Source organism: Cyphomyrmex costatus, unplaced genomic scaffold (assembly GCF_001594065.2).
Source record: "Cyphomyrmex costatus isolate MS0001 unplaced genomic scaffold, Ccosl1.0 scaffold398, whole genome shotgun sequence".
In the NCBI taxonomy this organism is placed as follows: domain Eukaryota; kingdom Metazoa; phylum Arthropoda; class Insecta; order Hymenoptera; family Formicidae; genus Cyphomyrmex; species Cyphomyrmex costatus.
The window spans coordinates 45,468-69,363 of record NW_017278185.1 but is presented as its reverse complement, the minus strand read 5'-3'; the positions used below and the strand labels follow the sequence as shown (position 1 = coordinate 69,363).

Here is a 23,896-nt window from a genome sequence, read left to right as displayed (position 1 = left end):
TAAAGCATAGCAGTATATTTTTGTCCATTGTTAAATATATTATTGATATACTAAATATATGCATAACTCATTTATTATTATATAAAACTCTTAAAATGTGGTTCAATTCTAAAACAATAAATTCATTAAATATAAGCATAAAACCACGCACAGGACCTTATTTGTGATAACTTATTGTAAAGACACTATAATTTATTAATGTCAATAACATAAATCTATATAAACGTTTCGGTCAGTATATAATTTATTATTTATTATTCATAAATACACCTCTTAAATAATAAATTCAATTGATGAGAGAAATCTTAGATGAGAGGGATCTCTGTGCAATATTATATATCAAAATTAGTTTTCCGATTCTTGGATGTAATCATATTATCTTTTATATTTTTTCTTTTCTACAATATAATTAAGAATTAGATATGGATAAATTAATATATTAATGAAATAATTTAAAGTTAACATTTGGCATCAATATATACAATATATATAAATATATATATCTATATTTTAATTTTTTATAATTACGAGATCGTACGTTATACATATTATTATATTACAATTAGATCTTTTATATTATATATAAATACATATTATTAAATATATATGTATATTTTATATAATACATATACATGCATATAATAAATTAAAAGTCATGTGTACGATATATTTAATTGTAATTAAAACTAAATGTATACATATATAAATTATATTATATATATTAAATCTATAGACATATTCGCTAAAAATTCTCCATTTCTTCAATTTTCTATTCTTTTAATTCTTTAGAAAGCTGCAAGTTTATGCTTGTGTTATTATATCACGTCACTTTCTGCTGCAATTTAATTTCGTACGTAGTTTGATCGAGATGCAGCAATTCTGGTACAGCATAATTTATTGACGCAATATTTGCTCAACATATTTCCAATACATGCCAATGTTTATAAACCAATGTCTCTCCAATGAGTTATTATGCTACTCGAGATGGTTCTTTGCTCTGTTGGGGGAGACATCGTGGAGCAAAGCGTGCCGATCAGTCTTCTCCGAGTGGTCGGTGCGCCTACGTCTCTCGTGAAAAACACGGGCGTGATGACGAATGGTAATAAATGCAATGCACCTATCGAAATTGACACCGCGATGAACAGCGATACCACTAAACAATTCATCAAGAAAGAAACGCTGCGGAAGATTAAGTCGATCGGCGGTCACGTGGGCCTGCTGATCACTTTGATGCTTTACACAGCGATTGGCGGATTGGTGAGTCTTGAGATAAAAATTATATTATATTGAGCACGATTGAAGTTTACTTTCTTTAATAATAAAGCCTTGTATATCAAATCCATAATACTGAAAATCGCACCAAGATCTCAGATGGAGAAAGAATAATTCTTCATCAAATCTTGTAGAAATCTTGTACAAATTTTATCTATTTACATATTTAATAGAATCCGATAAAATATGATAGAATTCGTACCCGATCTACCGTGATGCTCGCGAGGTCGACGATAGAAAATGATATAAACTTATAGAAAACACACACACAAACACACACATGATATAAATTGATAGAAATGCTATCTCTTTCTTAATCGTTCTCTATCAACGTTTTTTTTTTACCAGGGAAATCATATTTAAACAATTTGGCCATTCGATCAATACTATTGATTAATTCTTTCTACGGCCGAGATCTTGAAACGATTTGCAGCACAAAGTTTAAGACAGACATAATAAACAAAATTCAATGATCTTGTTGGCTACGACTTTTCCTTAGAATCGATGATTCATGTGAGTGAAGATTGATTTTACTTAACCAACATCAACTATAATATAACAATTAAATATACGCAGAAAGAATGATTTTACTGAAATATCTAAAAATTTAGCTACAGATCTTGAAATGATTTTATTAGTTCATTAAAATATTTGTGTAGACAACACTTAAGCATGATGAGCGGCAATGCTACAAAAAAATTTTAATATTCTAGCGATCAGTTTGAGTGTCTTACATAATTATATTTTGGTGACTCAACAAAATTTATTTTCGGATCTATATATTTTTAGCTAAATTTTTAGATATTCAGCAAAATTCTTTACGTATAATTATCAGTTATAATTTTTTAATATAACAATTATAATATAACTGTAATATGACATTAATAATCATATAATATATAAAGTTATATTGTAGAGTGGAAAATTATAACTATTTTTTTATAATTATATGTTACTTTTAGCTGGCATTTGCTGAGTAGGATGCCTTTTTCTGTAACAAACGGATTCGAAGGGAATCAAAATAACCGCGTGAACAATCCGTTTATTTTTCGCTTTCCGAATTCCTCGTCTATTCACGTCCGATTGATCGCAAGCACGCAAATCAACGATTTCCGTTCAAGTTCAATTTTGGGGAAAACTTGTCGGATTACATAGGACATGCGACAAAACAAAGAAGAGAGCGAGATGCTGCCGACAAAAAAAATTTCTTGAATTTATAAACTCCATAAGTCGTGCTCTCGTTTGAGAGACATCGAAATTTCCAGCGTGGAGTTAAATGTATTCGATGTTCATAAATATTTACATTTCTGTACAATAACGAACGGACTTATAGTCCGCCGTATCTTTATTTTTAGCGACAGACCAATCGCGCGGTTTTGGTTGGAAATATATTATACTACTGAAACCTTCAATGAAGTTCGGTAAAAATATCGAGTGCGTTGAAATTTACGATGATCATGATTTTTTAAATGTTCTATAAAACAACCGCGAAAATAACGTATATTCTAAACAATATTGCTTCTCAATGAACCCTATTCATTTACGTTCGCCAATTTCTCATCCCTACAAATAGCTCGAAAGACAATAATGTACATATCATACAAAATTAAATATTGTAATTAAAAAATGAATTATTCGTGATGTAACTGTTGAAATAATTAATAAAAAATTAATAAGGACTGTCTCGTTTTCTTCGATGATTTGTTTCCAATAACAATCGAAAATAATATTTCTGGCTAGGCTTGTCTTAAAAAGAAATTAATATATTTTATCCAATAAATCAGGAGTTAATTTCAGCACGCTTTAATAGCGGTATATGTATGTCAGTAAACAATAACAACGCGATCCTTGTAAACAGTGCAGATGGATGTGCATTTGTTTGATAAATACACACATATCGGCTGGTTTATTCTCATTAGCCTGAAATAATACTCGAAACTCGAGAGCAATATTTACGGTTTAAAGACTTTATCGTTTTATTATTGACTTATAAATCGTTAACGCGATATTGCTATAAAAATTATTTAATATATATCTATCTTCTACACATCTTCAATTTAACACATTAATCCCATCCCACATAGCATGTAATATTTACGTAAGTAACTTAATACAATGTAAAATAGAAAATATGCCCTCCAACACTTTAAAAAATAGTTTTATTAAATATTTTACACAAAAATGCGCTATTATTAACTTCCTTTATAGGATATAATTTTATTTAATCATTAGCTATATACACGTTTAGAAAACAGAGTTCAGTATAATTGTTGTCTTAAGCAATTCAGATTTATGTGGATTTATATATCAAAATTGTTTCGTAAAAATATTTTATTTTAAATACGTCTCCAGGTTTTCCGGCAGATCGAACTTCCGGCGGAGCTCAGGCGGCTCGAACGTTTACGCGCGAAATTACGTATGCAACGGTATCGCTTTGTGGAGACTGTTTCCAACAGTACGGACGTATTCAATCTGCATACCTTGGTGAGAAATTAGCGGCATCAAAACGTGAATGTTTCATCACGACACTCGGTGTCTTCCAGGTGAGCGTGGAATTGCGCACCTATGAAGAAGCGGTTCAGGAAGCAGCGGAGGCAGGTCTCCTGATCAGCTTCGTAACAGATATCACTGATCGTCCTGAATTTTCCGAATTGGAACTACCACCCATTGTGACGGAGAGATGGAATGTTCTTCAGGCGGTTTTCTTCGCCAGCACGGTCCTCACGACAATCGGTATCCAATTCTAATTCTCGCATCAAAGATTTTACTATTAAAGAGTTTATTATAATATACATAGAATCTCAAAGTACTAGGGTATTAATTTTTCTTTCTCGCAAAGAAAAAAATCACCTTATATTAAAATTCTGTCATTCCTAAAATCAGACAAAATTGGGAACGTCGTTACTGTTGTTACTCTTGTATAAAAATTTAATATTAACCGATTTAATATTATGAAAAACAATAATTAATTAAGATTTAGAGTATTATAAACAACACACCTTTTAATACTAAAAATAAATAAATAGAATTAATTACTGATGTTCTCTGGTATTAAATTGAGTATTAAACTTTTGTAAGGATATTACCTTATATATAATATTTATTTAATTTTAATTTTGATTCAATTTACTCTTATATTTTTTAAAACTAGAAAAAGATGGCGAGTAAGTTAAATCGAGGTTAAAGTAAATCTATTGTACATTGATGGAAACGAGTATTAGTTTGCTTTACGGGAATTTGCATTTGCACGATAGGATATGGCAATGTTGTGCCCTCGACCAACTGGGGAAGAATTTTCTGCATCTTTTTCGCTTTCGTCGGTATACCTCTTACTTTGATAGTGATCGCTGACTGGGGAAAACTATTCGCAAATGCGGTAGTGCACGTCGGATTGATGGTGAAGTCAAAACTTCCGTTTCTCGCGAAGCTTTCGTTCATCCCGACAAATGTAACCGGTCGGCGGTCACTAGGTGAGTTTAATTAACAATGAAATTGATTTAAATAAAATAAGCAAAAAGAGACAAATACGGTCAAAACTATGAATTTTAGTAATTAATGGTATTTATATGTAAATTTTAAATACGTACAAAAACATTTTAAATTAATTTAATCGACTTCTGATCCGGTGATCTCCTTTATAGGTGCCTGTGCTGCCATTATGCTACTTTTCCTTTATCTTGCCTGTGGAGCTGGTATGTTTATGCTGTGGGAGGATGATTGGGATTTTTTCGATGGATTTTACTTTTGTTTTGTGACTATGACTACTATAGGTTTTGGCGATCTCGTCCCAAGTAAGCAAAAATCTCTTAATTGTATCTCCATTGAGAAAAATGTTTTACCAACACGAAGTACAAATAAAAATGTTAAAAGAAAATAGTAAATGTCTTTAACGATCAAGCTCTCGAATCTTAAATGCTTGTAAATATTATAGTTCGATAAGAATTTATATATATTACTTATGTAGTCATTGAAATTACACACCGAATTGATTTTTTAATCTTAAAACGCAAACTCAATATTACAAATTAAATTAACTAGCAATTTTATAATTTGATACTCATGGACATCTTACAATTAGTAGGGTCTGTCAAATAGCTTTGCATTCTGAACGATCGATTCGTGATCTGTAGATCTAGATTTGATCCGGTCTGCGCTCTATATACGCGGATTTTCCTATTCATTAATTATGTATTCACATGTACAGACATTCTTGTTTAATATTGAAAATATAAATATAAATATAAATAATTGCGAATACAAACAGAACGTAATCTTGAATTTCAATGAAAGTATAAGGTAATTGACTAACATCTGTGCCAAATTTAAATAATAGTGTCTGTTAATCTCAGAGAAGCCGAAGTACACTTTATTGTGCACTCTATACATCTTGGTCGGCTTGGCGTTGACTAGCACCATCATCGAGCTCGTCAGACGACAGTACGCTCAGTCCTGGAGGAGATTGCAAAGACTGAGTGGTCCATTGGCTGAAGCTCTCAGGAAACTAGGCGAACAAGCAGGCGGCGATATGTCGGCGCTACACTCTGATCTACGGTATATATCTCTCTTCATTATTCCTTCTACAATTAACTATAGAGAAATTTTAATAAGTGATTTTCTTTTATCGATAATTTCTAAAAAAAAAAATGTTAGAAGAAGATTAACAATTAAACGCCAATTTTAGAAAAGTACTGACGGTTATATCTATGCCGCGACTAAAGTGGTCGGCGTCCATAGATCGGAGCATCACGAAAGATCAGGAATGGGAGGAAGCTGTGGAGGCAGTTCTGCGCGATATCGCAATATCCGGAACCCAAGCACCGTCACCCAAGAAGTCGATCGTGCAAATCGTCGTTTACGAGTCCAGCGTTTAATTTGTTGTTTAACGCTTTGAGGAAAGAGTTGTCGCGTTAAATGGCTACATTTTTACGCCCTAAATTAGGACCTGTACTCTATATAAGACAGACTTTTACTATAAATACTTAGTGAATGATCTCTTTTAAGTCAGATTTCGTTCGAAACTATTATAGTTCGAATCGCTTACGCCGCGATTATAATGGCTAGACCCATTTTGAATCACAGTAGTGTAAGGCAGTGTAGTGTATAGGTCTCTGGGTGTAAATGGGGCCAATTTTGCGAATATCCTAGCTTAATGATCAATTCATATAAGATCCATATGGATCTCGCCATGCAAAAGTGGATTAAGCTAGCGAGGACGAATGACTAAGAACAAACTCTCAAATTCAAACATTCACGAGCGAACGTGAATACAATATAACCGTTGATGTAAATTCGACCTCGTTCGAAGTCGCAGCGTCATTCACCCTCATGTATAGATATAGAATATCTATAGATATAGTGTATGCGTCTCTATGCCTTCATCGAAACTAGATAGTTTATTTAGCTACGTTTATATATTCGCATTTTTTTTTATCCAGATCTTTAGGCTTTTAGACAACATGCGTATTTACGAAAGACATCGTAAAAACATTATCAAGATGTTTTTTAGAACATATATACGTGTCCAAAAAATATCTAAAAGACATCATAAAGACGTCTTCTAAACACGCGTGTTGTCCAGGTTTGTTCTCTGTGGCTCAATAGATTCCACTTAAACTTTCTAAAAAATTGTTTTTGCCAATAAACTTGAAATGTATATTTATTTTATTTTAAGTGCAACACTAAGTTCAATCACAAAGAACAGACCTTTTTACATGTAACATGTTCTATCTTAATCTTTGTATTTCGCGCGCGTTGCGCCACGAACGTTGACGCGATGCGGTCGATGAAAAGCACCGAGAAGCGCATGAATTTAAGGGTCTCCGATCGACGCGACGCGGAGTACCCGGGGTAACGAGGAGACGGTTGCCTCGTGTATCGCCGGTCTTCTGATCAGCTAAATTTAGAAGTCGTGGACGACGCGCAGACCTCGACCTTTCTCGGCCGTGTCGTCCTTCGTCATCGCGGGCCGCGTCGAGCTCAAGGTGTCCGGCCGGAGCGATGGCGGGTTCGGAGACGTCGCGTGCCGAGATCAGCGAAAGACCCTCGGCTATCGTGCGCATCGCGTATCATGTGCGTATAACGATAGTTTTTCAGATCGACTGCAGTCGCCGTTTCACACGGCGGTGTTTATTTATTATAATATAATTCATCGTGCCAATTTCCATTATCGACTTGCGGACTTGCGGCCGTTTATACTTTTAACACTCGAAGTGCGACGTTGCGGAAGGTTCCCGCTGACGGAGAATCTTCCGCGATTCGCCGCGGCATCATGAACATCGTGAATACGATGTTAATCAAAGTACCATGTTCGTTGCAACCCCCAACCACGAATTGCCACAATTTCTGCGTTGACGTCACTGAAATCGTATACGCACAATGGCGTAATTTTAACATTTATTTATTATTCGAGTCGTGAAGAACCTTGATAGATTTTATGTGATCAAGATATACCGCGGAAGTTAAAATCCAACGTTTGAACCGATCGTGAAAACCGCAAAATCGACAACGGGCTATTTCGAGAGATTAATCACGTGACTTATGTCTATTTCTAATATGGATTAATTTTATTCTCGGTTACTTTTTATATTTTCGCACATGAATATTATTAAGCATCAGGATCCTCTTTATGATCGAAAATATAAGATTATTTCTTTTTTTAATTAATTTGTTCTTATTTATATATAATTGTGCATATTTTTCTAGTTCTGAGTAAAAAAAGTAAAGAGTAAATTAAACCGAGATTAAAGTTAACTTATTTCGATGAAAATAAATATTAAAAAGACTTTGATCCAATTTCGATTAATTTAATCATCGATTGCTGAAATAATAAAATGAAAAATATTTAAAAAACTAGAATATTTTAATATATATAAAATATATATTAAAATATACGGCCATTAAGATAAGATTTTATTTTTTATCTTATACACACACACACATAAGTATATATGATTTTATATACTTAAAATCATGTGTAAAATATAAAATCATTCGAGAAATCATTTAAATATATAAAATTATATATATGTATTTTATTTATAGAATTAGATGTATACAATTATATATATGTATTTTATATATAGAATTAGATATATAAAATTTACCTTGAAATTTTACAGAATTGCGAACTGTTTTCTGAGATAAAGACTTAACCCAGGAATATTTGGTGTAATTCTTACACTCCAATCAGCGAGAAAATAAAAATCAGTCACAGTAGTTTTCTTCAAACAGACAATTTACTTTAAAAAAAAAAAACGTTTAGCCAAAACGTCTTTTACACAGTATACAAAAATTAAATAAATTTATTAAACTGTCGAAATATATCTATAAAAACGGTATTTTAAACTATAATAAAAGAACGTTTAATAGACGTTATAAACTTCTTATAAACGTTTTTTAATAAATTTATTAAATAGTTTAAGAAATGTGTATCAAATTTTTTTAAAGGTTTATCTGTCAGTTTATATTACGTTTATATTACAGTTTATATACACATTTATTTCTAACGTTTATTAACTATATATCTTGAATGTCATTATGTTGCTTGACTATACTGATCGAGAATTCATAAGTATAGTTTCTTTTATTTCTCTTTATTATATTTTAAAAGAAGAGTATTGAATCTATAACGGTCTCAAATATTAATAAATTGTAGAACAGTAAGATACAATCATTAAGAACCGTGAATTTTAATTAGTAGATGCAAAAAATATTCTCCGGGAGGGGGGAGGGGGAATGATCGTTCATGTAAAAGGCCCGGTTGCACCAACACTTTTTGATTATAAGCGAGACTTAAAACTCTATCAATCTCGTTTTAAAGCCGAAAGGGAGACAGAGACAGAGACAGTTTAAGTTTCGCTTAAAATCGAAATCACGTTGGTGCAATCTGGCCTAAAGTGACTGTTCCAGAGTTAATTCTGTCTCTTCGCCGTTACGCAACACCATGGCCTTCTCACACCTGTCGTTTGTCCCACAGCAACTGAGCGTTATGTGCGGCACCCGCGATCCCACCGCGCCGAGCACCGCACCCGCGAAAGCCGGCGAGGACGCTCGTGGCATGATGTGCACACGTCGACTGCTGGGCCTGCCGGTGTTCGCCACGGTGACTTCGGCGTTCTGCGGCGCGTACAAAGCCGTGCGAGGCTCCCACGAGTCAGTCACGACGATATTCGGCCACGCAGAGAATGGAATGCGCGCGGGCCTGGAATTCACCAGCCCCGTCACCGGCAGCATTGCCAGCCTTCTAGAAACGCCGCTCAAGATCGTCGACAACGCGATATGCGTCGGACTGGATTTAGTGGAAGAGACGGTACCTTCCGTGAAGCTGCCGCCTGGCGAAATCTACGGAAACATGAAGGACAGCATCAGGTGATGGGCCCATGCTATTCGAGGCTCGATGTATAGAGTTCCTTATTTTATTTGAATTATAGTGTCTCTGCATCTTGATCCTTGTATACAAAAGCCCATTTACATATTTGAGATTGAAAATTACGAAAATTAACTTCAAATTAATTAGTGATTTATTAAATTGGAGATTAAAAATTTGACCAGTCGAATAATTTTGATTTAATTTTCATTCCATTTCGTTCTGATTTGTTGAATTTTAATTTTCAACTAGAAAAGGTCTACAATCCTCAATGTATAATATGATATTTATGATTATATCTCTTTCTAATTTTAATTTATTACGTATGAATATGTCGACATATATCAAAACTCTGATAAAAATAAAAATCAGAACAAGTTGAACGTAATGAACAGTAAACGCACTTTCTACGTCTTGTTATTTTAAATTTTGCCTCCGTGAAGTTTCGTTTACGTTTCTATTACTCTCCCATTACATTCGACTTATATGTCGTCTACAATACACGAAGGAAGAAGTTAGAATGAGAAATTAATTAATCACAGTCGAATGTAAAAAGAATAAACGACTATGATTGATCAATTCCTTTACTCTTACATTTTACTCCGTATATTGCAGACGACGCGTCACACTTCGATCTTTAATTACATCAAAGAAGGCATTGATAATGATTGTGTACAAAAAGATGTAATATGATAACATAAGTTACGTAGAAAATATAATATAAACATTCCTTTTGCGAAATTTTGTAAATTGTTGTAGACTAAAATATGGCGTAAATTGCTATAAAGATCGAAAGACAATGAAGTATGTACGTATTTTTTTGCAATTATACATATATTATAATAGTAAAATTAAAATGCATGTGAAAAGTTATATTTTAAATCAGTTTAAACCACCATTCTACAATTTCGTAAAATAGTGTAAGCAGTTGTAGTTATAAAGATTGACCAATCATGGTTAAATATGAAGAGAACATTCGACTGTGATTGGTTAATTACTTACAACAACGTTTATGCATTGTTGAATAGATTTATTTTATGGCGTTTTTGACCCGACCGGGTTTGCTCTAATTTGGGTTGGATTAATGACATTTCATGCTCTCCTATTTTAGTAGAGCGTGTAAAGTCCACCAATAGTAGAGTACTTTCTAACCCAGGTTGGAGGACCCGACTTTTTATGTAATGGTATTTTCTGGTCGAAAATATCATTACATAAAAAACCTTACTTAAGATGTTTATAACAATGCTTACGCTGTCAGAATTATTAATCAATTTCTTAAAGATAAATCAGTATAATGCAAATGATAATTATTTTTTGTTATAGGAGTATGTTCACGTCAGCATTAGAAACCCTCAAGCTTCTGTTTGGCGAACCAAAGGATCGAATAGAGGACTCGTCGGTTACAAACGAGACCGCACAGGAAATCCGAAAAGTGTCTAGCTGAATGTTAAAGATATGACAAGACGTGATTTGCACTCAGGCTTTCGTCGTGGCGTGTGATTTTCAAGCCACGATTCTGCACTGTGGTGTTTATTTACACTATAAAACAAATCTCAAAACAAATCTATTTCAGATATGCGGTTTGTAACTCGTGTCAAAATTCAGGATGGAATTTCAGCTTGTATAAATAGAATTTTCTCCTGAAATCGAGCGCGAATCATAAGTCTAATGCCCAATTTCTTTACTTCCAGATAGATTACGGATAATTTTATTCTGGAGATATTTTTTAGATAAAGTTATCTAAAGGTGAAGAAATTGAGTAAAAATTGATAAAGCGGGTTTTAGCTATAAAACGTTACGGCCGCGTTTAGAAGAAGTCAGTGCTTTGCGCAGGTTAAATGGTTCTTTTACGTCTAGAGAAACAGTCCTATCTCTCAGTTGAGAAAACTTTCAACTATATTGCAAAATAAATGCATAATTCTGCTGAACGCGGTCATTGCAATATAAAAATATAGTTAATTGAACACACATGATAACGCAATCGTCTCGATGATAAATAACATAAATGTGATAAAGTGTTGTAGAATGGTTGCGTTCAGCAGAGAAAACTGATCAGTGAGCACTCAGTGATTCTTCAATATGATCTTGCCTTTATATAGTTTCTCTACTTTTTTTCCAAGGGGATTTTTAAGATTAACATTTATAATCGGTTCTTCTATTTATATAAGACTGTTTTAAGTCCAGTTTTAAGATGTTATGAATCACCAATTATAGAGCCGTATTGTGTGGCATATTAAAATATTACTTAAGATGGTCTTGCAATAAGAATATATATATATATTATTAATATCGGGTCAAATGTATAAACTAATCTTTAAAAAATCTTGCAATTACAAAGTCGTCTTTTCTGCTGAACGCAGCCAATGATAAATGAATGAGTCGTCTGCAGGTGTTAGCGTTTGACTGCGAGATATCTTTGTACGATAATTATTTTATGTTGTTATTGAAATAAATTTCGTTTTCTCGTTTTTATATCTCCCTTAGTTAGATACAATTTACATTGTAAAACACAGCGTCGTGCTGTTTAACATCGGTTTACATAATGCAACTTTTTAGACAATCCATAATTCGTGGCAGAATTCAGAATAGAATTCTATTTGTAGTTATGTATAGCGTGTAATACATTTAATTAATCAAAATTAACAAAACTCATATACGTTGAAATATAGCGTATGCAATTATATATATATAGAATTCTAGCCTGAAATCCGATATGAATTGTATAGCAAATTCGATTAGGCGCACAGTGTGTAAACTAGTACATATACTTTTATTATGCTGTTAGATGAAATATGGACAAAACATAGATTAAAAAGTATATTTTTATTATTCGAAATATTTGTATTCATGTCTACAATATGCAAAATAAGCTTGGTGTAAGGATTAAGTAAGAGTAAGAAATTGACCAATCTCGAATGTGAGAAGAACAATCGATTTTGAGTAGTCAATTTCTTATTCTGTGTCCACACGATGCTAAAATTCGGTCGGAACTCTAGGACTGAGAAATATATGTAACCGCAATCAATTTGCCGTAAAAACTGCATGTTTGATTGGCTATACATTCCTAGATCCAAGAACTCGGACTAAATTCTAACACCGTGGACATATAGGGCTTTACATCTTATATATTATTATTACTCTACCCCGTTGTAGATAAACCACACGTTGGATTAAAATAGTGGTGTATGTACACACATCAGTATTTAATCGAATTTGCTAAGACCTGATTCCATCAATGTAAGATTTCGGTTTAATTTACTCATTATCTTTTCCTACTTTTAATGCCCATTTCTACCATAGTATAATTTTAATAATATTAAATCTCTATAAAACTTTATATTTTTTATCTTCTCCTAGTTCTAATAGAATTAGAAAAAGAGTAAACCGAGACTAAAGTTAATTTTGATGAAATTGGGCCTAACATATGTTCTCTAAAATCTGAAGTGAGCTTATAGATTTAAATTTGAGTTCAAGACACAACACATGCTAAACAATCGATATATCGAATCGCGCAAAGCAGATTGGCTGCGTTCGGTTTCAGGCATATGCGCGCATTTTATATAGTGAGCGTCACGTATACTATAGGGAAATGCGCGCATATGATATGTGTAAAACGGAACGCAGTCTATGAAGACCTTCGATTTCATCGATTTCTTTAGCTTGGTGCGAGTTGATAATTCTTGTGTACTTTCCAACAAGCGACACAGATGCCACTGTGTTAGGCCGGATTCACACCCGGAGAAGCGGAAAGCGAAAAAGCAGTAGCCAATCAGAACTCGCGTTGGTAGTAAGTAGTACAAAATTAACAAAAAGTCGACTACCAGCGCAAGTTCTGATTGGCTACTGTTGTTTTGCTTTTCCGTTATCATGACATCCTTGTTGTTCGCCATTAGGTGCACCCAGAAGCATGACCGCTCACTAAGCGCTCAATGAGCTTTTTCATCTAATTGGCATACTCCATTAGATCTAAAAATATAAACCAAACGGGTACAAGAGCTTACTGAGCGCTCAATGAGCGGTCGTGCTTCTGGATGCACCCAATGTTAAACAAGAATGAGATGATCACTGTGTAGTATCATATCACTTGTTGAAAGACACACACTGATAATCAATTCTAGCTTGAATTGTATTTCAAAATTTACTGCTATATTATTGAAAAATTATAGTGATATAAACTATAAAACGTCCTCTCCAAGGAAGATTTTATTAACATATGTTACATGTATCACATATTTTGAGTAAAATTTTCTTTAGAGAGGACTTTTTAGAGTGTCGTGAACAGTAAGGCTGAGTTTATGTTTCTGTTCTTAATCTTAAAATCCTAAAATTCAGCCAATAAAGCTGCCAGTTCTAATCAAAATCTGTATTCCATTGGCTGAATTTTAGAATTTTAGGGTTAAGCCGAAGACATAATGCGATGGAATAGCGATAGCGATAGACATAACAATAACTCATCTTTAGTCCTTTTCTCTCCAGGAGATGGGAAAAAGAAAAAAGATAAACTGGTGCAAAAGTTCAGCAATAATAAAGAACAGATCTTATATATCGCATATGTTTTTATACTATTTCTGTCGCTGATTTTGTCGCTGTTGTCTCGCGTTGTGTTTAGGGCTTAAAACCGAAGCATAAATCAGGCATAATCTCGGTCAAAAAATAGGAAGAAATCGTGGAAGAAACGATAATCGGATACGAGAAGGACCCGCGAGATGTATTCGAAGGAATGCATCTTCGATTCTTCGATACCTCGCTCGATTTGCCCGCACGGTCGCATAATCGATAGCATCAAAAACCGCCATATTTATCACGCGTACGTAGGAGACCCAGATTACCGCCAATTCTCTACAACTCGTGGTGTGGTAGGATTGTGTAGGAGTTAGGAATTCACACGCGTCGCTCCACGCGAGAATCAACGCAGGTAGTGAGGTTAACGAAAACAACGGACGTCGTTGAAAATAGTGCACGGTGAAGAATTTTACAGGCGTTTTGGATCGCGTCTCGTCCTGACCGGCGGGCTCGAGGTGATGCTACCCTGATCACTGTACCCCCTCTTGTGCGCCACAATGCCTGACCATTACTGCTTTGTGTGTACAAGTAACGAGGGTATCTTCGTGGACATCACGACTGATAATCGAGGCGCATTCGTCAACCAGATCAAGACGTGTTTGTCCGCCAAGGTAAACAACTGCGCAAGGAATCCTTCCCCTGATTCGAAAAGCTGCTTACGTTGTTCGACTTCTCGAACGTTGGCGCGTATTTGGGATCGATCCTCTGGATCTACATCCCGCAATCGTGCTTCGCTTACTCATTTTAACGATGTCTACATAATTGTCCTTCTCCATCAACTTTTACGCCGACATTTTGAAATAAATAGAAAACCAGTTCTATTCGGTTTTATTCGCAATATATATTATCGGGAAAAAATACAGAAGGGTAAAGAAGAGCAAACTTTCAAGTCCGTGAACGATTTTATCGAAAAGCGAGAACGCTCGTTAGAATTTTGGTACGCGAGAGAGATTCGCGATTGAAAGATTTCTATTGGGAAATGGGAGAATCGCTGCTTACGAGTTTCAATTAGAAGCACACCGGTTTATAGGTTAGATTCGGGTTTGGGACTCGCGGTGTCTCTCGAACGTGTCCGTTGTCTTTTTTTTTTTTTTTGTTCAAACGTGCCTATGTAATCGAGGAAATTGGCGTCGGATCGTTTGGTTCTCAATTTAAAGTGAAACGCATTTCTCGCATGATTAAACTCAATTACGCGTGCATCGGGATTCGGGAAGCGACGCGCTGCGCCATCTGTGAGCAGGACTTGTAATCTGCGCTCGCGAAAACAGGAAACAAAGATGGCGAAAGAGAGATAGAGGGAGGAAACGACGTTTGTTACTACGCCGTAACAAATAGTTCCGAGGTCCTGATCGGAAGTCGGAATACTGCGGTAGATAATGGGATTGCAAGTGATTGCTTGACGAACCATATGACTTGCATGCAGTTACGATTTATTTTGTTCAACAAGTGAAATAAGCAACATTTTCTTTGTAATAAAAAAAAAAAAAAAAAAAAAAGGAAGTGGAACTTGTCCGTCTAGTGTCCATCTCGTATTTCGTTTTACCGACATTTTGCGGAACGTACGTGCGTAATGTGTATGTGTCATGTGTGTATGTATATAAAAATTATACACAGTGAATGCTTTGCTTGGTTGATCTCCTGGCCGACTCGCAATTCCGTATTTTTATTTATGTCACAAATTTTGAAAAAAATTTGATTAAGACTCGAGTATTTTTGGATAATTATACAACTGGATACTTTTGTGTTGTGTTATTTTCATTGCATTCGCTCAGACTGTATTAAATTATTGTATTTAACTAGATATATTGATTTATTTGTTGATAAATATTTCGAACGTCTGTGTGTGTGTGGGTGTGTGTATCACAAAACAATCAAGTTTTTTGTTTCCTTTTATTTGTAATGAAAATTTTAAAATTGATAATGATAATTGGTTAATTTTATAATAATTGTCTCTCAAATTTATAACCTGTTCTATTGTCTTAGATTAACGAGAGCATTGATCTGTCGAACAAGATATGTTACAAGTGCGCGTATGAATTAGAGCAGTGCACTAAATTTGTACAAAAGTATGAGAACTCGCACAAGGTGCCAAAGCTGGAAGTTCAAAAGTCAAGACAATGCTGCTTTCTGTGCTGCGAATTAGTGGAAAGTGACCATATCTTTGACATTAGCAAGGATAAAAGCGTATTTAATCCTTTACGGAAGATCCGCAGCATTTTTAATGATGGTGTAAGTTTGAATCTCTCTTTTTTTGTGTCACAAGGAAATAATGTAATTACAGTTATCTATATTTGAAGTATTCTTTTCTTGCAGGTTAACACGAAAACCAATTTGTTATTAATATGTCTAACATGTCGATATAACTTGGATGTTTTGTATGATCTGAAAAGGATATATCAAGATTCATTTATCAATTTAAAGGCTTTAATTAATGAAGAGATAAACTATTCAAATTTTCCAAAGGTAATAACAAATTATTGTAAATTATAATGAATTATGTACACAATTGGAGTTGTGTAGTTTAACTTAATTTTCATCTTTTTCTAGTTTTAAGAATTAGAAAAGGACAAAGAGTAAATTGAATCAAAATTAAACTTTATTTATTTAGGTAGAAATAAATATGAAGGTCTCCTATTAATTTCCAGTTAAGTTAATTAACAGTTAACTCACAACAATGCTAACAGTTACATTCATTTTTACTTAATGTAAATTAATCTTTATTTAACTTATTTTTTATCTTTTTGTAATTATAAGAATTAGAAGATAAAAAGTAAGTTAAATGTTAAATCGTTATTAAAGTTAATCACAACTGATAGAAATAGACATTAGGGAAAGTGAAGAGAAAATAGAGTGATACAGTGAATTTCTTTTGGCACTACTGCAAGTTAATAGTCGGTTAGCAAAAATTGATAAAAGATTGATAAAATGCCAAAGATTGATAAAAGAGGCTTTAATGTAATATGAGTCTGATTTTTTCCTCTTATGCTAATTCTGCAACCTGTTATTAATATTAATTTTTAACCTCGGTCCCTTTTCTTTTCCAACTCCAACTAGCAAGGCTCTGTGTTCTTTCAATCTGGAATAGCAGTTTGAAATATTAAGACACTTTTGTGTTTGTAACGAAAGTAAAATCGTAATAATATTTTGATTTTGAGAGAAAAAATGGTTAGTGGTACAGACTGCGGAATTACTAAGAAGAAAAAATTAATCTCACTTTTTATTGTCCAATCATGTATATATTTCTTGTCTTATTGTACTTTATGTTGATTTGTTTATTTTCAATGGCATTTGTATTAATATTTATAATTATACTTTTTTATTGCAGATACACACAGATGTTGTAAATCGCAAAACTACCATTACCACGTTCCCAGATATCACAATTTATGGTTCAGTAAATTCTGATAGTGAAAGTAACGAGGAGAATATGGCACGAGGTAAACGACACATCAAAGAGCGTAAGGTACAGAGAAATGTCCGAAGGAAACCACAGAGCAACAAGTCAAAAATCAGAAATTGTGATAAGTGTCGTGTTGTTGTTGCAAATGACATCGACATGTACAGATTTTATCACACGGGTCTGACGGTTTGCAAAAATTGTTGGATAACGATGGATCCGAGTGTTGCTAAGCCGTATCGACGGTCTCGTCAGATACAATCCAAAACGAAGACAAAATTGTGCGCAGTTTTTTTGAAAGATGTGCTAAGTTATGAATCACATAAGAAAGATGAAACACGCGAAACGATGAAAGAAGAAACATATATTACGGAGAAAGATAAGACACACGAGATAGAAAAAGATAATGATGATAATGCATTGCCCGTTAGTTCTCAGGAAGAAATAAAATCTTTCGAAGAAAGTAATCCTTTGAGTATCTTATCTAAGAGGAGGAATCACATGGTTAATGGTAAAGCAAGACGAGGAAGAAAACGGAAAATTGACGTAGGAAGATCAAGAATTGATATTGAATTTACACCTTCGAAAGTTACAAGAGTCAATAATGAACAGGCAAACACGAACGAGGAAACATCATCGATAATATTGATCGATGCAGAACAACAGTCCAGTCCTCAGTTGATAAAAACGCGAGGACGTAAAAGAATACATATAGATAACAGGAATTCGGATTCAGAAGGTTCCCAAAAGCATAAAGCGTCTATTGATGCGGAGCAACAGTCCAGTACTCAATCGACGAAAAAACGAGGACGTCCAAAAACAATAGATAATAAGAGTTCGGATTCTGATAATCCGCAGAAGCAAACAGTATCGACTGATACAGAGCAACAGTCTAGTACTCAATCGACGAAAAAGCGAGGACGTAAAAGAATAAATAAGAGTTCGGATTCGGAAGGTTCTCAGAAACTAAGTGAGACAGATGAAATTAAATTAAATCAGAATGTAAATAAAACGAAGAAAAAAAAAACTGAAGAAACAACCTCAAACGCGCGTTCCGACTCTAGCGACGAGATAATATTCATTGAAGAAGACATGAATTTAGAAAGTAGGCTTTCAGTACAAATGGGTGATCGTACAAGTTCGCCATCGACTGCGTCTATAAAAAAAGAACAAAATACCAGCAGTAGGACAAGAACATCTTCTATATCTAGTACAGAAATGATATCGACGGAATTTAAAAGCCCGAAATCTCTTTTACAGTCGGAAATTAAAACAGAGTACACTTGCGACAAATGTAATAAGAAATTTGACACCAAGTTGTCCAGTGCGAAACATAAATTAACACATCTCAAGCAAGCTGCATTAAAACTGACAAAGATAACTATTACAGATATTAAGGAAAAACAAGAAATAGATCTTATTTTACAAGATGAGGTTTCCGAAGAGACGACGTCACGTTCCAGTAGAACTACATCCGTCGACAAACGAACCGACAATCCATCGGAGGACACTGTCATCAATGTCGAAAACTACACTGACGACGATCTTTCCAATTTAACCAATACAGATAAAAAAATGGAGGAAAGAATAAGTAATGAAAGCAGTGATAAACAGAATGTAACGACCAGTGAATCGCGCTTAAACGAAGAATCTGCGAATAATGAAAAAATTGAAATAACAGAATCTAAAAAATGTAAAAATTCAACAGTCATGTCGGACGATACAGTAATAGAGGTAAGGGATGATGAAGATAGACAGGATAAAGATGTAAAAGATGATCATAAAACAAAGGATGACGATAATACACCAAACAAAGGCAGTGATAAATTTGAAGATACTAATGCGCCGGAGATTACTATTGCAGTACTGAAAGATGATAAGAATATGAATGAAAATGAGGAGAAAGACAAAGATGTAGAAATAAACGACAACCTGGAAAGTTCTACAGAAAATATTAAAGAAAATATTAAAGAAAATATTACTGAATGTAATAATGATAAAATTGATGAGAAAGCAACAAATGATAATGAAATTACTACCTCATCAATTTTATCAAATCATGATAGAATAAAGAATGACAAGGATCAAGACGAAAGTTGCGAAAATAATTTGGAAAATAACTTCATAGATAATAGAGATGAAATAATAGAACAACCAGAAATACAAAGCGATTTAATAGACGAATCTTCGAAGATATGTGTAGAAGAATCAGAAGAAAATCTTCCAGAAATTCTGTCGACTGACGAAACAGAAGCATTAAATGAAAAAAATAATTTAGATGACATAATAACCATAAATGAAGAAACAGAGGAATTGGAAGAGCAACAAAATAAGTCCAATGAAGAAAATACGGAAGTCAAAATTAATGTAGATGTTGATGAACTTAATAGTGCAAGAGATATGCCAGATCTTCTAAATGGCGGAACACACGACGAAACAGAAGTGATGGAAAACAATGCTGAAAATGATGTCATCACAATAAATAGCAATGATGGTGAAACAAACTATAAAGAAGGAATGGAAGAAACAATCTCAACAGATAAGAACAGAAAATTAGAAGAAGAGCTAAAGCAGCTCGAAGAGTTTGTAGTCGAGAGTAATGCAATGAATAACAAGTATGAAGATTCAACTTATGTCCCGGATAGTAGCTCTGCGGATGCTGCAACCGAAATATTGAAGGAAGTATTTGAACTTGCTACTGCTGAAGTTCAGCAGCGGGAAGAGATTGTTACCACGAAGACTTTAGTAGACGACGTCGCAATAGAAATAGAAACACTGGAGAATATCTCACGTGAGATACGCAAGAGTGCCGATATGCCGTCTTTGGATCCGATTAGTGTCATGGATATAGACGATGACGGTATTATGTTGAACTAATTGTGCCTGTGGCAAACAATCACTACTGTAAATTTTGTCCCGTTTTTATCTAAGAAACTTATCTGTCGCGTGTGCACAATGCGTATCTACAGCTACAGGGAGTTTAAGTTGATTGAAAAAAAGAAAACATAAATCGCGAATATTTATGGACGTATATTTGATTACAAACTTATTCGTCAGTATGCTGAAGTTTTAAGATAATTCGCACTTTATATTCCTTATATTAGTCGAAAGACTTCAATGATCAGATGGTCTCCGATCAAATTCGCAAAATTTTTGTTTCTATATTTTAACGTATATTTATATCGTTTAAGAATAATGTTCATTAAATATTAAATATGGGTATCACAATAGCATTGACTTCATTGTTTTTCAAATAAACCAATTAGCTATATATAGAGCTGTGCTGTAGAATTTTTGCATTAAATACAGAAAGGACTAATTGGTTGTAAAATTAAGATATAAAAGTAAACTTGTGTTTGTAACATTTTATGTAGATACAAATATATATATATATAAACAATATAACTATATATATAATATATATTAAGGTCACATATAGAATCAATATCATGAAGGTGTTCGCATAATGATTTGGCAGAAATCTTTGTAATTTATATTTTGTTCGTATGGTATATAATAAGTTTCTCTATTCACTGTTCAGTGATAAGAAAACAATTCATCATAAATAATGGTTATGAATAAATTACAAAATTTTCAAGTATAAAACTGTAAAAAGGTTTTGAGGAGCAAATGTCACATTGACTATTATAATTGTTATATAATGAAAATATTCTGTGAGAAGTTTTAATGATAAAAAAAAGTTGCAGAAATTGTTGAAGCGATAATAATAGTGTATTTTTTTTTTTAAAGTTTGGCTGAGTCCACAACCTTGCTTTAAGAGGCCGTAAGCCGTAAAGCCGTAAGAAATTGACCAATCATAGTTGAATGCAAGAAAAATAATTTTCTGTGATTGGTCAATTTCTTACGGCTTAGGGCCTCTTAAAGCGAGGTTGTGGACCCAGCCTATTGTCATATGCTGAATGTTATTGATATGATCGATGTGATATAATTATTTTGGTCGGTGTTCATAGATTGTCTTAAGTAATATCTTAAGATGTGTTAATACGGCGGTATTCAATTTTTATATTTGAGACTGTATTAAGTCTCAAGCATGGCATAGCAGACAGTGCACTGTTTTATTATGTCAGAGTATCGATAATGAAACTTTTTCCTTAGTATGAAAAGTGAAAAATTTCTCCATTAACTTCAATGGTAAAAAATTTCACTTTTCACTTTCCATCCTAGGAAAGAAGTTTCATGATCGATACCCTGAAATTCTTTGATCCAGAAACCAAAATATTTACTTGTATTTCTTAAGAATATCCTTGTTCACAGAAACATTTTTCAAAGAGATCCGTTGTTCGGAACTGTATAGGTTCTCATATACTTGTTGCAATTGAATAATCAGCGTGCGAACCACTCTATGATAGAAGATCATAGACTTAAAACACTTATTGTAATCTCGGATCTACAATAAGTGTTTTAAGTCGTAAATTAACTAATTATAGTCGAAAATTCGAGGAGAATAATCGATTATGACTTGTCCATTTCTTATGACTTAAGCTTATGACTTTAAAATTATTGTAGATCCGGGATAATACAGGCCAGAGGCCTAATATAAAAGAAACAAGAGACTGTCTTACGTTCAGCCTTAACACATCATAAGTCAATCAGAGGGCTGTATTAGAGTTTTAAGGCATTACTTAAGACTAAATTTTTTAATTTCTTAATCAGACAATGCATTATTTGTCTGCACTGTTATTTAAAAATTGGAATTAATTTTTGAGTTAAGTATACTTACACACGCGCGCGCGTGTTGTAAAATAGTCTGGGAATGATATAATTTTGAGTGTAATATAATAAGTGTAAGAAACTTATGAAAGAAATTACAATTACGTATGTAAATCGCAAAAAAGTAACACAATTACACAATATAAAATTTAAAGTTATTACATTTTCCTATGTATGTACTCTAGGTATTTCATACACATAGTAGATATTTTAAAGATAATAAAACGTTTATCTTTTAATTATATAAAAGATATCTATATTAACATTATGCTATTGAGAATTAACAATAGATAACGTAGGAGCATTACATTCTTAAACGATTTTTATTAGTTTATTCAAATAGTATAATTGCTTGATATTATGGAAATAAATTATCTATACAGCACGCATAATATGTATAAAAAGGATTATTACAACACTTTTTGTTATTAAACATTACTTAACTGCGCACAAAAGCATCGCTAATACCCCTTTTTAGATTTAATATATCGGTAATATTTAAATTAAATAACAGTGAAGACTACTGAGAGCAATTGAGAGTCGCAAACAGTGCACAAGAATTGTAAAAAAAAACATTGCGAATTATTTGCGGCACTAGCTTTCAATTGCTCTCATTAATTTTTCATTGTTTTCTAATTTTGAAAGTACTTATTTTTATTATTTTATTGAAATTAAATTTGTAATTATTAAATTTTAATCTTTACCATAATAATAGAATGTCATAAAGTATACAAAGACGTTCGACCGTATTGATGTAATTAGCATTATACGAGTACTGTTTATTACAAAACATGTCACATCGTTAAGAGCAGATTGCGACTATGAGACGTCATCTCTGGTTTCCTTTTTATCAAGCTTTTTTGAACCTTCTGAAATGTGTAATAATATTGATATTTACTTATAATGTGCGTATCAAGACGCGGTACTCAAGACATTTAAGAATTGCAAGAGACGAACTTATGTAATGATTTTATTTAATTAAGACTTGGTTGATAAATGTTGTCTCTCACCAACGTGTAGCTTCTCTTTTTGCTCAATCCAAAAAAACGCTTCTACGATTTTTCCATTGACAGAGCACCGTTATTGCTTCCGGATCGGCAGCTCCGCATTGACGAACAAGATGGATATATTGATCGATGATTTCTTGTCCTGTTAAAAAAAAAATGATGGCATTTTAAATGTGTGGTATGTTCTTCGTATGCCTTGAAAAAGTATATAACTAGCCTTTCGAGACTCCGGCAAGAGCTCGCGCTTTATCAGCATCGTTGCATAAACCGAGTTTGTTATACATCTCAAAGGATTTTTCCAAATGCAAGGTGGCAATATCTAACATCCTCTAAAAAGAATACAGACTTATTTTCATATTGTTAACTCTCCAAGGAAATATTCTATTGATGTTTCACGGACACTGGTCTTTAGAGAATATGTAACATGTATATATTTAAGGTAAATATATCGGCCCGTGTTTTCAGAACGCTCTTTTATCGATAAATGTGTGCTTTCTGTAATTCTAAACAAATTTGTATATGTAATATATGAGATATATATATATATATATATATATATAT

At 33.4% G+C, this 23,896-nt stretch overlaps 4 protein-coding genes across 4 annotated transcripts in view; 3 read left to right on the top strand and 1 right to left on the bottom strand.

Moving 5' to 3' along the window:
- The first annotated feature begins 931 nt into the window (after positions 1–931).
- LOC108776991 (TWiK family of potassium channels protein 7-like) lies at positions 932–6,143 on the top strand. The gene is given in 8 exon segments (XM_018543766.1): positions 932–989; positions 992–1,257; positions 3,625–3,756; positions 3,816–4,005; positions 4,527–4,742; positions 4,914–5,063; positions 5,622–5,823; positions 5,954–6,143. Coding segments are annotated over 8 exon segments (1,404 nt in total).
- Positions 6,144–7,121: 978 nt separating this feature from the next.
- LOC108776972 (uncharacterized) lies at positions 7,122–11,913 on the top strand. The gene is made up of 3 exons (XM_018543742.1): positions 7,122–7,341; positions 9,248–9,639; positions 10,961–11,913. The coding sequence occupies exons 1-3, from the start codon at positions 7,270–7,272 to the stop codon at positions 11,079–11,081; spliced, it is 585 nt and encodes a 194-aa protein (XP_018399244.1). The 5' UTR covers positions 7,122–7,269; the 3' UTR covers positions 11,082–11,913.
- Positions 11,914–14,562: 2,649 nt separating this feature from the next.
- LOC108777006 (serine-rich adhesin for platelets) lies at positions 14,563–20,660 on the top strand. The gene is made up of 4 exons (XM_018543788.1): positions 14,563–14,811; positions 16,184–16,429; positions 16,514–16,663; positions 17,526–20,660. Exons 1-4 carry the CDS (start codon positions 14,698–14,700, stop codon positions 20,472–20,474), a joined length of 3,459 nt encoding a protein of 1,152 aa, XP_018399290.1. The 5' UTR covers positions 14,563–14,697; the 3' UTR covers positions 20,475–20,660.
- A 2,389-nt stretch (positions 20,661–23,049) lies between these two features.
- The window catches only part of LOC108776936 (uncharacterized), a 5,431-nt gene continuing 4,584 nt past the window's right edge, over positions 23,050–23,896 (bottom strand). Inside the window, exons 9-10 of the mRNA XM_018543691.1 lie at positions 23,553–23,664; positions 23,050–23,477 (exon numbers count right to left, since the gene is read on the bottom strand). Of these exons, the coding sequence (XP_018399193.1) occupies positions 23,362–23,477; positions 23,553–23,664 (228 nt within the window). The 3' untranslated portion in view covers positions 23,050–23,361. The remainder of the gene's footprint in view (positions 23,478–23,552; positions 23,665–23,896) is intronic.